Source organism: Vulpes vulpes, chromosome 9, assembly GCF_048418805.1.
Source record: "Vulpes vulpes isolate BD-2025 chromosome 9, VulVul3, whole genome shotgun sequence".
Lineage (NCBI taxonomy): Eukaryota > Metazoa > Chordata > Mammalia > Carnivora > Canidae > Vulpes > Vulpes vulpes.
This window is the reverse complement of record NC_132788.1, coordinates 43,788,822-43,801,539: the sequence shown is the minus strand read 5'-3', so window position 1 is coordinate 43,801,539 and position 12,718 is coordinate 43,788,822. Positions and strand designations below refer to the sequence as shown.

General features: G+C 40.7%; 1 protein-coding gene across 5 annotated transcripts in view; it reads right to left on the bottom strand.

The window, feature by feature from the left end:
• The window catches only part of B3GLCT (beta 3-glucosyltransferase), a 126,277-nt gene that overhangs the window by 21,430 nt on the left and 92,129 nt on the right, over positions 1-12,718 (bottom strand). For all 5 annotated transcript variants that reach the window (XM_072719946.1, XM_072719949.1, XM_072719945.1 and 2 more), the window contains one exon: positions 5,588-5,707. In XM_072719946.1, coding sequence (XP_072576047.1) covers positions 5,588-5,707 — 120 coding nt within the window. The remainder of the gene's footprint in view (positions 1-5,587; positions 5,708-12,718) is intronic.

Genomic DNA, 12,718 nt, shown 5'->3' with positions numbered 1-12,718 from the left:
TTAGTGGACAAGTGCTGGCAGGACAACCACACACATGGCAGTTGCTCTGCCCTGGCTAAGATGCCAGAGGACAGGATGAAACAAGACCAGACTAGAGGAAAAAGAAGCTCTTTATTTAAGCTGATATAAGAGAATGGGTCTGTACCAAAAGAAGAAACAGTTCTTATGAACTGTCCCAAAAGGAAACCTGCACATTTGAAAACTCACCAGAAATCCTCTTTCTCTCAGAGTCTCAGTGCCTCCCAGCAACTGGATAGCACCTTTGTGCTGAGTCAAAATCTGGCTCATCTACCTCATAGAAAAGGATCTATGTAAGGGGACAGGAGACAGACACTGCCCTTGCCACATCCATCTGGTACTACAGGGGAATTTCCTAAGTATATTGCAGTTGACCCTGAACAATGCAGTGTGAAGGGCCAGCCTCATGTGCAGTTTAAAATCTGATGCTAAAAAAAAAAAAAATCTGATGCTAACTTTTGACTCCCCTAAAAGTTACCTACCAATAGCCTACTATTTGCCTTACTGATAACATACTCAGTTAACACACTGTATGTTACATGTATTATAAACTGTATTCCTACCAATAAAGTGAAGTATGGAAAAGAAAGTGTTATTAAGAAAATCATAAGGAAGAGAAAATACATTTATAGTACTGTATTTATCAGAAAAAAAAAAAACCTGCATGTAAGCCAACCTACCCAATTCAAACCCAACTGTTCAAGGGCTGCTGTACTTGTATTTCAGAGCTGTAATCTTGTTTATCTTGAACTAAATTTAAATAAAAAGAGTTTACTTTTTTTTTTCTTTTGTCACCATCTAATAGAATGAGAAAGAAAAGGAGAGCCCAATCTTTTATTTTGGCCCACTCTCTAAAAAGTTAGCTTTATAGGAAGATAAAATGGAAGCATAAAATCTTTATTAGTAATTTTTTTCTGTTTTTCCATACACAGAACAGTCTTACATCAGTTATGCACACAGAATACACAAGAGCCTCTAATAACACCTGGTTATAACTATGCTGATGAGTTATTTCAAAATGAAGAGTTGTCCCACAAAATGGAAGATGGTTTTTTTACTAGACACATCATGGTATGTCTGTTCATATGCCAACTTTTAAATATTAAAAAGATGTTGAGAGGCTCTAAGTGATTTCTTTTAATATACAACACACTAATTTTAAGCATAAGAAAGACTGAAACCGGAGACTGGAGCTTGCCTAAGGCCATGCATGCGGATCAAGAGCACATACAGAAGATAAACTGCATCAGAAACACGCCCACTAAAAAAAGAAAAGAAAGAAAGAGAAAGAAAGAAAGAAAGAAAGAAAGAAAGAAAGAAAGAAAGAAAGAAGAAAGAAGAAAGAAAAGAAATGAAAAGAAAAAAAGAAAGAAAGAAAGAAAGAAAGAAAGAAAGAAAGAAAGAAAGAAAGAAAGAAAAACAAACATGCCCACTGCTCTTGGTCTTCCACAAGATGAGCAAGCCAGGGCTCTCTCTAGAGAACACTGCCTTCAGCCTCTTCCAAGGAGGCTGCCAGAGAGAATAATAATGACATCCAGAGCCAGCTTCCTACTCAGACAGAGGTAAGTATTGCAAAAAGGAAAGCAGTTATTGAATAAACTATCTGCAGACACCCAAATATCCAAGGAAGAAGCAAAGAAGTGAACACCAGACAACTGGCTTCAAATAATGCAAAGGTCTCATTTTCCAAACAATATAGAGTACCTACATGTAAAGCACTATGGAGTTTATACTCCCAATTCAGCTCTGCTTAGTGGGGCTTAAGAGAGATGGTTCAAGGCAAGGCTTTACAAAAACTTAACTTGACTGTGAACCAGAGAGAGAACACAAACACATTTCATACTACAACCATTTATATGTGCTGTGTGTATAAAACTGAAACAAAATTTCACAATACATATCCTTGCTACATGTGATACACTATGGTATTTCTATTTTATTCTATTCCATTTTATATGTTATCATTTTTAAATGATGGTCATGATCCATTCATAGATTTTATAAGCCATTAATTGATCCTGGCTTGCTGTTTACAAAAAAAAATCATAAGTCTACTGAGAAATCATTTAACATGATATCTGCAGCTTTTTTCAAAGGTTGATATGAGATGATCTCATGATGAATGTTTCTGCATCTTTGTAAAAATGCTATTAAAAACAAAACATTATACTGGTCGTTAGTTATATACAGATCAAGTCTGTGTTCATGCATTTGTTTATTCATTTATTGATTGTATCTTGTAAAAAATGAGTCTCTATGCTAGGAAGTGAGGATATAATGAGAAATGAGACACAGGTGCTGCCTTCAAATAATTCATAATTTAGGTGGAAAACAGAAAGGTAAATAGGCAATTAAATGATAATGGTTTGCATAATATGCTATGAAAGTACATTTGAAAGGCATCAAACCCAGATTTGAGAAGCCAGACTAGGCCAACGGCTTCCAGGAACAAATGATATCTATATTATGTCCAAAAAAAGAGAAGGATGAGCCGGGTGACAAGGACAGAAGGTTGGGGAGGGGACACAGTGCTATGTAGAGACCAGCAGATGCCAGTCTTGGAGGAAAAGAAAAGAAGAAATGCCTCTGAGGAGCTGAAGTAAGTTCAGGAACTCTTTAAGATGACAGTGCACACAAACGAGGCTAGAAAAGTAAAACAGCATCTGCCAAGGTCATGAGAGGCCTGGTAAGTCCAGATGAGGAATTTGGACTTTATCCTAAAGGTAACAGGAGGTTATAAAAGAATGCAAAAGACTTTCATTTCCCATGGTAATACCAAAAAAAAAAAATCCAAATAAAATTAAAATCACATTAACCTATGGAATTATTGAAGAGATGGATGGTATGAAATCTGGAAGAACTAATTCCTAGAGAGAGGAATCCTTCTCAGTGGGCAGCAAGCAGTGGCAACTTTCAGGACAAGGTGGGTCAAAGGGCAGGAGGAAGGAGACCAGCTAGAGATATCGGCCCTATGGCAGTGGCCTCAGCAGCATCTAAGCAGGCTGTGGACCCGGCAAACTGACAGTGATTAAAGTGAGGCCTGTTCCCAGACCAGCATGACTCCTGTTGGAATCTGAAAGACCATCTTAGATGCCAAAGATAGGAAAGAGTTCACATTCTTGGGGAAGAATAAAAGCAATGGAAGCGAGTGAAGGCCTCTGAGCCAGAGGGCCACAGGATCAGATGTAGTTGTAGAAGGGTTTCTGTGGCTGCAGTGCGGTCGACAGCAAGCAGTGGAGGAGATGAGGAACTGTGGCAGGAGCACATGTGGGAGAGGTGGTGTGACCCAGACTAGACCTGGAGAAGTGGGGACAGAAGTGGTATTTAGGAGACAAAAGTGACTAGATTGACTGCAAGGTCCTGGGGGATAAGGAGGAGAAACATAAAGCAGACTCACAGGTCTCTGGGGCAGGAACTTGTGACTGCATGTCTTCCCTGAGGTGAGACTACCAGAAAAACACTAAATCAGGGGTCAGAGTCAAAAGATGAGGTCAGGATGGCAGTGCTGGGTCTCATGTTCTGTGACTCACCCCAGTGGACACGGCCTCTGGTAGGTGGAGAGAAGTTTGGGGGCTTTCAGCACAGTCATAGGGGTAGATAAGATCACCAAGGAGAATACAGATCAAGAAAAGAAGAGACACTGGAGAAGATGCCTGGAAAACACAGTCATTTAAGGGATAGGAAAAGGGAACTGAGAAGGAATAATGGGAACGGCAGGTATACACAAGGATAGGACACTGTTCTGGAAAGCAAGAGAAAGGAGCATTTCAAGGAGTAAGCAGTCACCTTTGTCAAAGGCTGCTGAGAAAAACTGGAATTGAGCCACTGGATTTGGCTCCATGGACACCGCCAGAGACCCCAGCAGGATAGTTTAGGTGGAAGGCCAAGTGTGGGGGCCAGATGGAAGTGTGGGCTGGGGAAGCAGAAAAGATGAGTTCTTTAGATGATCCGAGGGGGAGAAGAGGGAGGGTGTGGTGGCAGGAAGGAGTTTTAAGATGGGAAAACTGGAGGCAGTAGAAAGTCCATGGTAGGCAAGGTAGAAAGAAGTTGAACGTATAAAAGGCTAAAGATGCTATCTTTAGCCACCACAGGCCTAGGAAAGGGATCAGTGACTCTTATGCAGGGTATTTGCTGATCTGGCCTAGCCTGATCAGAGGGAAGGAAGGAGCTCCCATGGCTTTTGTTTGCATCCCCTATTCCTGCACTCACTAGGCTTGTGGAGTGAATGAGCAACCAACTGGAGTGATGAGACAATACTGGCTAGGCGAGGTCAAGTGCCACTCCAGGCATCACAGGCCAGTCTCAGAAATAACACTGAAATCCAACAGGCAAGGAAGACAGCAAAATAGTTTTCTTGACACAAGTCACTTCTGTGTTAAAAGTATACAAACACCCATGTGCTACAAAATATATAAACCCATATTCAAATAATATCCCTTTCAAAGGTAAGGAGTTCTTACTCAACAGATACCATGCCCTGATCCAAAAACAACACCAGAGCCTTACCCACTGAAAACAAAATGCATTACCATAAGGCTGCACATAGCTTGAGCCTTTTTTTTTCTTTTTTTTTTTAAATGAAGAGATCAGTACTCCATAGCCTTCCCCTTTGGTGTCTTATCAAAGACATGGACACCCATCCCTGTTGCTAACGAGCTCAGGTAGAGGCATGGCATTGCTCAAAAAGATGAGTACTCCTGCCCAGGCTTAGTTATCACTAGGAAAGAGCCACATCCAAGCTATATTAACCCCTGAATTAGCTAGACCAAACCAGAACATCTGGAACGTGATTCTTGAGGTCCTGCAGCAGGAACCATTATGCTCTAGGGGATTACCAAGTAAGAATACCAAGTCCCAACCCTTCAGAGGTTTATACACCAGTGCCAAGAATGTTGCTTTGGCACAGAGTGGGCATGCAACAAATACCTGTTGACGGACTTTAAATCACTATAATTGATACCAAGTTAGGGTTCTCTGTACATACCCCTATAGCAAAGACTACAGAAATAACAGACTAATTGCTCAATTGATTTACCCATATAAATCAAATTAAAATCTTTTCCCACAAGAGATTAGGCAGATGCTTCATTTAAAAACATTGACTTTTCACTATTATTCAAAACCTATAAATCCTATACAAATATCACTTAATTGCTTAAGTCTAAACTTCTATACTACTCTTCCTAAATGTGATTTATTAGCACTAGATGATTTGAAAGTCTAATGGCTTATTTTCTGGCAATAAAATCTATATCCAAACTTCTTTTTCATTTAAACAATCAAAACTAATTGGCTACCTAGAAGCAATCATTCCTATAGGGACATTTCTACCAAGTACCTTGACACCCATTTATATTTCTTCATGGTGTGAAATAGTCTTTACCATGGATTTTTTTTTTTTTTTGTATTTAGTAAATTTAATGTTTGTTCACTTTCCTGTTAAACAAACAACTGCCATTTACAGAGCACTTAGGTATCAGGACAGATCCCACCACCACAGACCCAGCCCTACATCATGGAAACAGAAGTTAATGTTGAGAGTATCTGCAGAAACTATGGTCATAGTTACCCTCCTCCTCCCGTGATGTAGCTGTAGCCGCCAGTGCCCAGGCCATAGCCGTACCGCTCTCCCAGAAACACCGGTTCACTGGAGTCGTAACAGCTAAGCAAGTGCTGGAGTCTGGAGATGCTAAATTCCAAAGGGAACATAAGCAATAAGGACTTAATTCAAAATCTCTTTTCATGGTAAATAGTCTGTGATTCTTACATCCCACTGGTTATACCATATGTATAATTGTCTGTATATAGATATACTGATAGTATAATACTTTACTGAAATCACTTAGAAATGAAATTTAAGTGATTTACAGAAGAAATGCATTTAAAAAAAAAAAGGAAAGAAAAATTGATGGAAGCTGTATATTCCCAGAAACAGGAGGAAAACTAAAAAACGTGGGGCTTACTCCTCAGTTTTATTTTTTAAGATTTTATTTATTTATTTATTCATTCATTCATTCATTCATTCATTCATTCATTCATTCATGAGAGACAGAGAGAGAGAGAGGCAGAGACACAGGCAGAGGGAGAAGCAGGCTCCATGCAGGGAGCTCAATGTGGGACTCAATTCCGGGACTCCAGGATCACATCCTGGGCTGAAGGCAGATGCTCAGCTGCTCAGCCACCCAGGTGCCCCCAGGCTCAGTTTTAAAAAGCTCCTGCCAGAACACAGCTGCCTAGGTTGGGTGAACAGGGTGGCAGATTAATGAAGTAAAGGTGGCCAGTGTACCAGTCCTGTTTCCCAGTGAGTGTGAACTAAGTGCCACATCTTTTCAGGTGTACTTGGTGTAGGAGTGCTAACAACACTGACTCCATCTTTGGCTCTCCATCTCACCCTCACCTGTAGTGCACAAGTGGCGCCACTTTAAATACCCACCCTGAGATAGCACCGCCATGCCCTAAGGGATGCAGGGCTGGAGAGTGGCACAGAATGGCTACATATTACTGTCCTGACCTATCAACTGACCATCAATCAGTAAGTTACCCTAAATAAAACTGTGTAAGCAGAATGGAGTGGCTTGCTTCCTTTTTCGGTATTAAAGTGCCCTCTCATTCTTGGAAGATACTTTACTGACCCTCCTGCACCTACTAATGCTTGGAGTAGTGGGCAGGATACCGACAATGAAACAAGCCATGGGTGAAACGGCCAAGCTGGGGGAAGCCTATGGTCCATGCAGGGGAAATCCCAGGCTGGCTAGCCACGACCCTGTGGGGAGACTTGGCCATGTATTTTGAGCACTTCAGGCCAGTGTGTGAAAATGGAGATGCCCTAAAAATGCCTGAGATTGTGGAGAAGCAAATGGGCCGAGAAGCGGTGGCAGCTTGAGTGTTATGACTGTGGGATGTTGGAGGAGGTGGTATTATTGTAAATGGACTCCTAAGATGTCAAAAATGGCCTAGGCCACTGCTCAACCTGCCTTGTGACCAAGACTGTATACTGCAGGCATGGGTGAGACCTGCAGGCACTTAAAACCTGGCTTAACAAGGAGGACACTCCCTCCCCTCCATTGCACTGGACCCCTTGGAAGAACCGAGGATGGAACATACCATTTACACCCAGTATTTTGGTGGCCCAAATGAAGAATTATTTTTCTCTTACATCAATGTTCATATCTCACAGTCAGCCCCAAGGGCAGGGTATCAGACTTTAGTGTCTGTTCTTGTCCCTGTGGCTAAACAGCCCACTGCTATGATAGCCACTATAGTAGCCAACTTACACAAAACTGAAACGGAAATAGATTGAAAAATAGGGAAAAATAAAGGATCCCCTCAATGATGAAGTGGTGGAAAAGAAGCCTATCAAGATCTTGTAAACAATGGTAGCAAGATCTAATATTGTCTGGGACCCCAAGAGAAAATATAGACAACTCAGTTGGGTCTTGCTAAGCCTCTAGAAGGCATTGCCTAAGGGAAAGCAGTTTACTTCCTTGAAGGCTCTAAAAAGCCAGGTGTGTTGTCAAGGGCCCCTCTGCTAATGGCAGAATTTCAGGGGTGGATACCACCTACCCCTAGAGACAGGAGTTAGGCCAGTGTTGCCCTCTCATGCATGCAGGAGGGGCCAACCAGAGGGCCCCATATGGAATTAATCATTTATTGATCTTGCACTAACCAACAGACTGTACTAGCTCTAACAGTCACTGGCTGAATGCACACTTGTCTACAGAAACACCTTAAATTTTTTGGGAGAAATAAAGGCAAAAATGGTAGTAAAAGGCCTTAGAAATATTAATGCCAAATGTAAGTTGAATGTAATTTCACATCCAGAAGGGTTTGGCTGAAGCTGTGGCAACAACAAAATGGGAAATCAATTATAGTTATTTATATAAGTTCAATAAGAATATGGTTCTTGTAACAGGACATCACTGAAACGGTGGTTATATTATCAAGGCTGTGACTGGAAGGTCCTATTTAAGAGAGACCTGCATAGATTCTGATATGGCCAGACAGCTTTAAGGAACTAAGATTGGTTTTAGGGAGCCAAGGAAGCCCCCTGGAAAAAAATCAGCCTGGTCCCTTGCTTACAGGCTTCCTCAGAGCCTTACCAGGAGATTAAGGAAGATCACTTCCTGTCAGTCTCAGGAACCACAGGTATTTGGGGGAACTCGAAGAAGAGAGGAAGTAACCCAAACTAAACGGATTGCAGGTGAGTCTGATGGGAGGTATTTGGCTTGGCTTGCAGTCTCCAAAGGCTGTTAAAGGCTCAATCTGAAATTCCTTATGAGAAGTCCCAGTAAAGCAGACTTAAAGAACCTAATGACCAGCTGCTATTCTTACTGCATTTATGTAAATAATTGGGCTTAAAAATAATAATTAAGGCAAGCTTGTTAAAATTGGACTTGTTTTACAAATAGCTAATCTTGTTTTTGGCGGCAAGGGGCGCTGAAGGGGAGGGGGGCAGGGAGAAGCAAAGGGGAAATAGAGAGAGAATCTCAAACAGACTCCACACTGAGCGTAGAGCCTGAGAGCATGACCTGAATCAAAATCAAGAGTTAGATGCTTAACCAACCATCTGAGCCACCCAGGTGCCCCACAAACAAGTTAATCTGAATTTGGCTACCTTTGATAGAAATGAAGGTGATTTTAGGGGCACCTGGGTGGCTCAATAGGTTAAGTGGCTGCTGTTGGCTCAAGTCATAATCCTGGGGTCCAGCCCTGCATCAGGGACCCTGCTGGATGGGCAGCCTGCTTCTCCCTCTCCAGTGCTTGTGTTCTCCTGCTCTCTCCCTCTCTCTCAAATAAATAAAATCTTTAAAAAAATGAGTATGATTTTAGAGAGAAAAAAAATTCTTTCAGTAATTTGTCTTTATGGGTGTTAGATTCTAGTTCTGATTATCTTTGAATGCTGATTGTTTGCCTCTAAAACTAGGCTGGACCCTGCATTCTTTTGGTTTCCTTGCATATATGGCTTATTTTCTACCTGACAGATTGCACACTATAGGCCTGACTTTGAAAGCCCACCAGCAGGACCACCTCCTGAAATGAGAACCGCTCTTCAAATGAACTTACCTAATTGCCCTTGTTATAAAATAGAAAAAGATGCTAAGACTATATGCAAGACTTCCAAAATAATGGCTCCATAAACGATGGGGGCTCAACTTAGTACTAATAGAATCTCTGCAGTTGGATGCAAGGCAGTTTCATTCCTCAAATCTTGATCTGCACCCCTTTTCAGCAGGAAGTAGTTAGACTGGTCATCACCCCTACCCCCTCAAGAATGAGAAATCCTGAAAAATCAAGGAGTAGTACTGGTTAAGCTCCTATATTGTTGCTGGCACCAGGATACAAGTCACCTCCTGCTGTCTGGTACTAAGGTCACTGTGAAAGAATGGTGTGCAAAGATTAGGCCATAAAGATGTCAAGGGTGGAGAGAGGAGTGCTGACAACACTGACTCCATTTTGAGGACTTCACCTTGTTCGCCCCCTCTAGTGCACAGATGGTACCACTTATGATAATTACCCACGACCTCCCCACCATGTCCCTCACTCCATAAGAGCAGGGGAAAAGTCCAGACAGAGGCTGAGAATAGGGGTGGAGAATAAAAGCATGTTTCAGCCTGGATCATCTGTCCATCAGCCTCTCAGTAAGTTACCCTAGGAATAAAACTGTGACTGGTTTGAAGAAGCTTGCTTCATTTTTGGTTTTATAGTACCTTCTCAGTCTGGAGAATACATTACTGACCCTCTGCCACTTTCTAACATTTAGTATCTTTTAATTTTTAATGGATTCCAAAAGGAATTTTTTCAAGATTTTAGAGAGAGTGCACATATGAGCACATGGGGAATCGGGAGGGGGACAGAGGGAGAGGGAAAGAGAAACTTTTAGTAGACTCTGGGCTGAGTGCAGAGCATGACTCAGGGCTCGATCCCATGACTCTGAGATCATGACTTGAGCTGAAACCAAGAGTCAGGCACTTAACAGACTGTGCCACCCAGTTTACCCCCACAAATGGAATATTTGAGGTGCAAATGAGATCCATGTCAGGCACATGGCTGGCAGGTGGGGAATGGGAATTTAGGCAGTGAGGATTTCCAGGAAACCTTCCAATTATTGCATACAGCCATGCACAGTTTTCTCCTGAGTAAGGGCACATGAGTTGTCTTTTTATGTCTATTTATACCTCTGGAACCCATACTTCCTTGTTATATGTCAACGAGATAGCTTACAAAGGGCAATGAGAATATCCAGGAACTAGTCAAAAACACCTACAACTACAGCTGCCATAAGGATGAAGGAAGAAAAAGACTTCATAGGAAAATAAAACATAGAAATATTTTTCAAGGGTGACACAAAGGTTGATGTTGAAAAGGCTAGTTTTTCCATGTTTGAAGAACTTATATCACTTACAAATGCATTATAAAGTCCTTCCACTGTGTGTTCTAAACTAGAGCTTGCCAGGTCTCCACAAAAATCCTCAGTACACTAATGATATTAATCAGTGTTCCGTGAAAAGTTGTTTCTTGGTCAATTTTGGATTCTTTTTAATTGGTTAAATAAATTTCAATCTTTCTCAAGCCTGATGAGCACCATGCATGTGTAAGAGGTGGAGATAGCAAGCACCTCTCTAAATTGTTAATCATAAATTCTTCTGTTCTAGAATTTCACTTTCCTCTTTTGGGGGATAGGTAGAGTCTTAAGAAGTCAAAGTGGAGATGTATGAAGTAGAGAAGAAAGAGGACACCATTCCAATCCACATTCATGCAACTTACACAAATACCCCAGCTAATAAGCCTAAAACTTAAAATGAAGAAAATAAATTTAATGCATGAAAATATCACTTAAAAATGTGGTGCTGAGAGTTTATAAGTTTGTTAATCATGTTTATATCTGCCTAGAGGTCAAGGCCTCTGACAATGTAGATAATTTCTGAGTGACCAGAAAAACGTTATCTTTGAAACTGTCATATTTTAGGCACACAAGGTAAACATTCTAGGCACCTAGTTTGGAATCTATCTTCAGAAAGTAAGCTAATAACTTGGCAGGGGAAGGTAAGAAAGTGTACAGATACCCAGTAAGACAGCATTCGGCTATGGAAAATATATTCTTAAAGATTTCTAAGGAAACTGTGACTTTTGGCTAGTAAAAGTCTGTATGTAAAAATACAAAACCACCACCACCAAAAGACAAACAAAAAACCTCAAAGACCTCTGGGGCAAATTTACATCACATTCTTGACCTGAGAAGAAATGAGAAATATTTCTCTTCCTCCTGCATACTATAAAAATGTCGATTCAGCCCCCAACTTGTAATTCCTGAGGTTAAAATAACTGGTACTTAATATCTCATCTGGGTTTCTTTTCCTTATAACGTCAATCACTTCCCTACTCACAATATCATTTTAAAGCTGGAGAATCATAAACTGGGTCTGACAACCATCATATGGTTCATTTTGGTAAAAACTTGAAATGTGAATAAAGCAGATGAATCTCCAATTCTGTCCAAGCAGACTGGCTGTTCACCCAGGAAAGGAACTTTATTTAACAATATGTTACCATTTCAGACAATTTTGAGGCACAGAAATGAAGAAAAACAATATGGCAACACTAAAGATTATGTGCTATCAAAATTATATTAACACAGCTTAGTGTTGCATATAGATTTTTAACTGCATAATACTGATCTGTGTGTGTGTGTGTGTGTGTGTGTGGTGGACACATAATGTTATATAAGTTTCAGGTGTACAACTTAGGTGACAAGTTTACACATGATGTTACGCTCACCACAAGTATAGCTACCATCAGTCTCATGACATTGCTATTACAATATCATTGATGGTATTCCTTACGTTCTCCTTTTTATTCCCAAGACTTACTCATTCCATAACTGGAAGTCTGTGTCCCCCCCCCCTTCCCTTCTCTCTGGCAATCATCAGTTTTCCGTATTTATATTCTGATTCTGCTGTTGTTTTTTTTTAATATTCTGTTCATTAGTGGAATCATAAGTCAAACTGAGAAAGAGTTATTTCACTTAACACCCTCCAGGTCCATCCATGTTGTCACAAATGGCAAGATCTTTCTCTCATAGCTAAAGTAATATTTCACTGTATGTATGTGTGTGGGATAGATAGATAGATAGATAGATAGATAGATAGATAGATAGATACCACCTCTTTATCTATCGATGGACACTTGGGTTGCTTCCATGTCTTGGCTATTGCAGATAATGTTGCAATAAACATAGAGGTGTATATATCTTTTCAAATTAGTGTTTTCCTTTTCCTCGAGTAATTACCCAATAATGGAATTATCAGATCCTATGTTATTCCTACTTTTAACTTTTTGAGGAACCTCCATACTATTTTCCACAGGGGCTATACCAGTTTGCATTAGCACTAGCAGTGCAGGAGGGTTCCTTTTCAGCCACATCCTTGCCAACACTTCTTGTTTCTTGCATTTGACTTTAGCCATTCTGACAGGTGTGTAGTGATATCTCATTGTAGTTTTGGTTTTGACTTCCCTCAAAATTATTGATATTGAGCATCTTTCCATGTCCTTGTTGGCCATCTGTAGGTCTCCTCTGGAGAAATGTCTATTCAGATGTTTTGCATCTTGGATATTAACTTTATATATCTTGTTGGATATGTCATTTGCAAATATCTTCTCCCATTCAGTAGGTTGTCTTTTTGCTTTGTTGATGGTTTCCTTC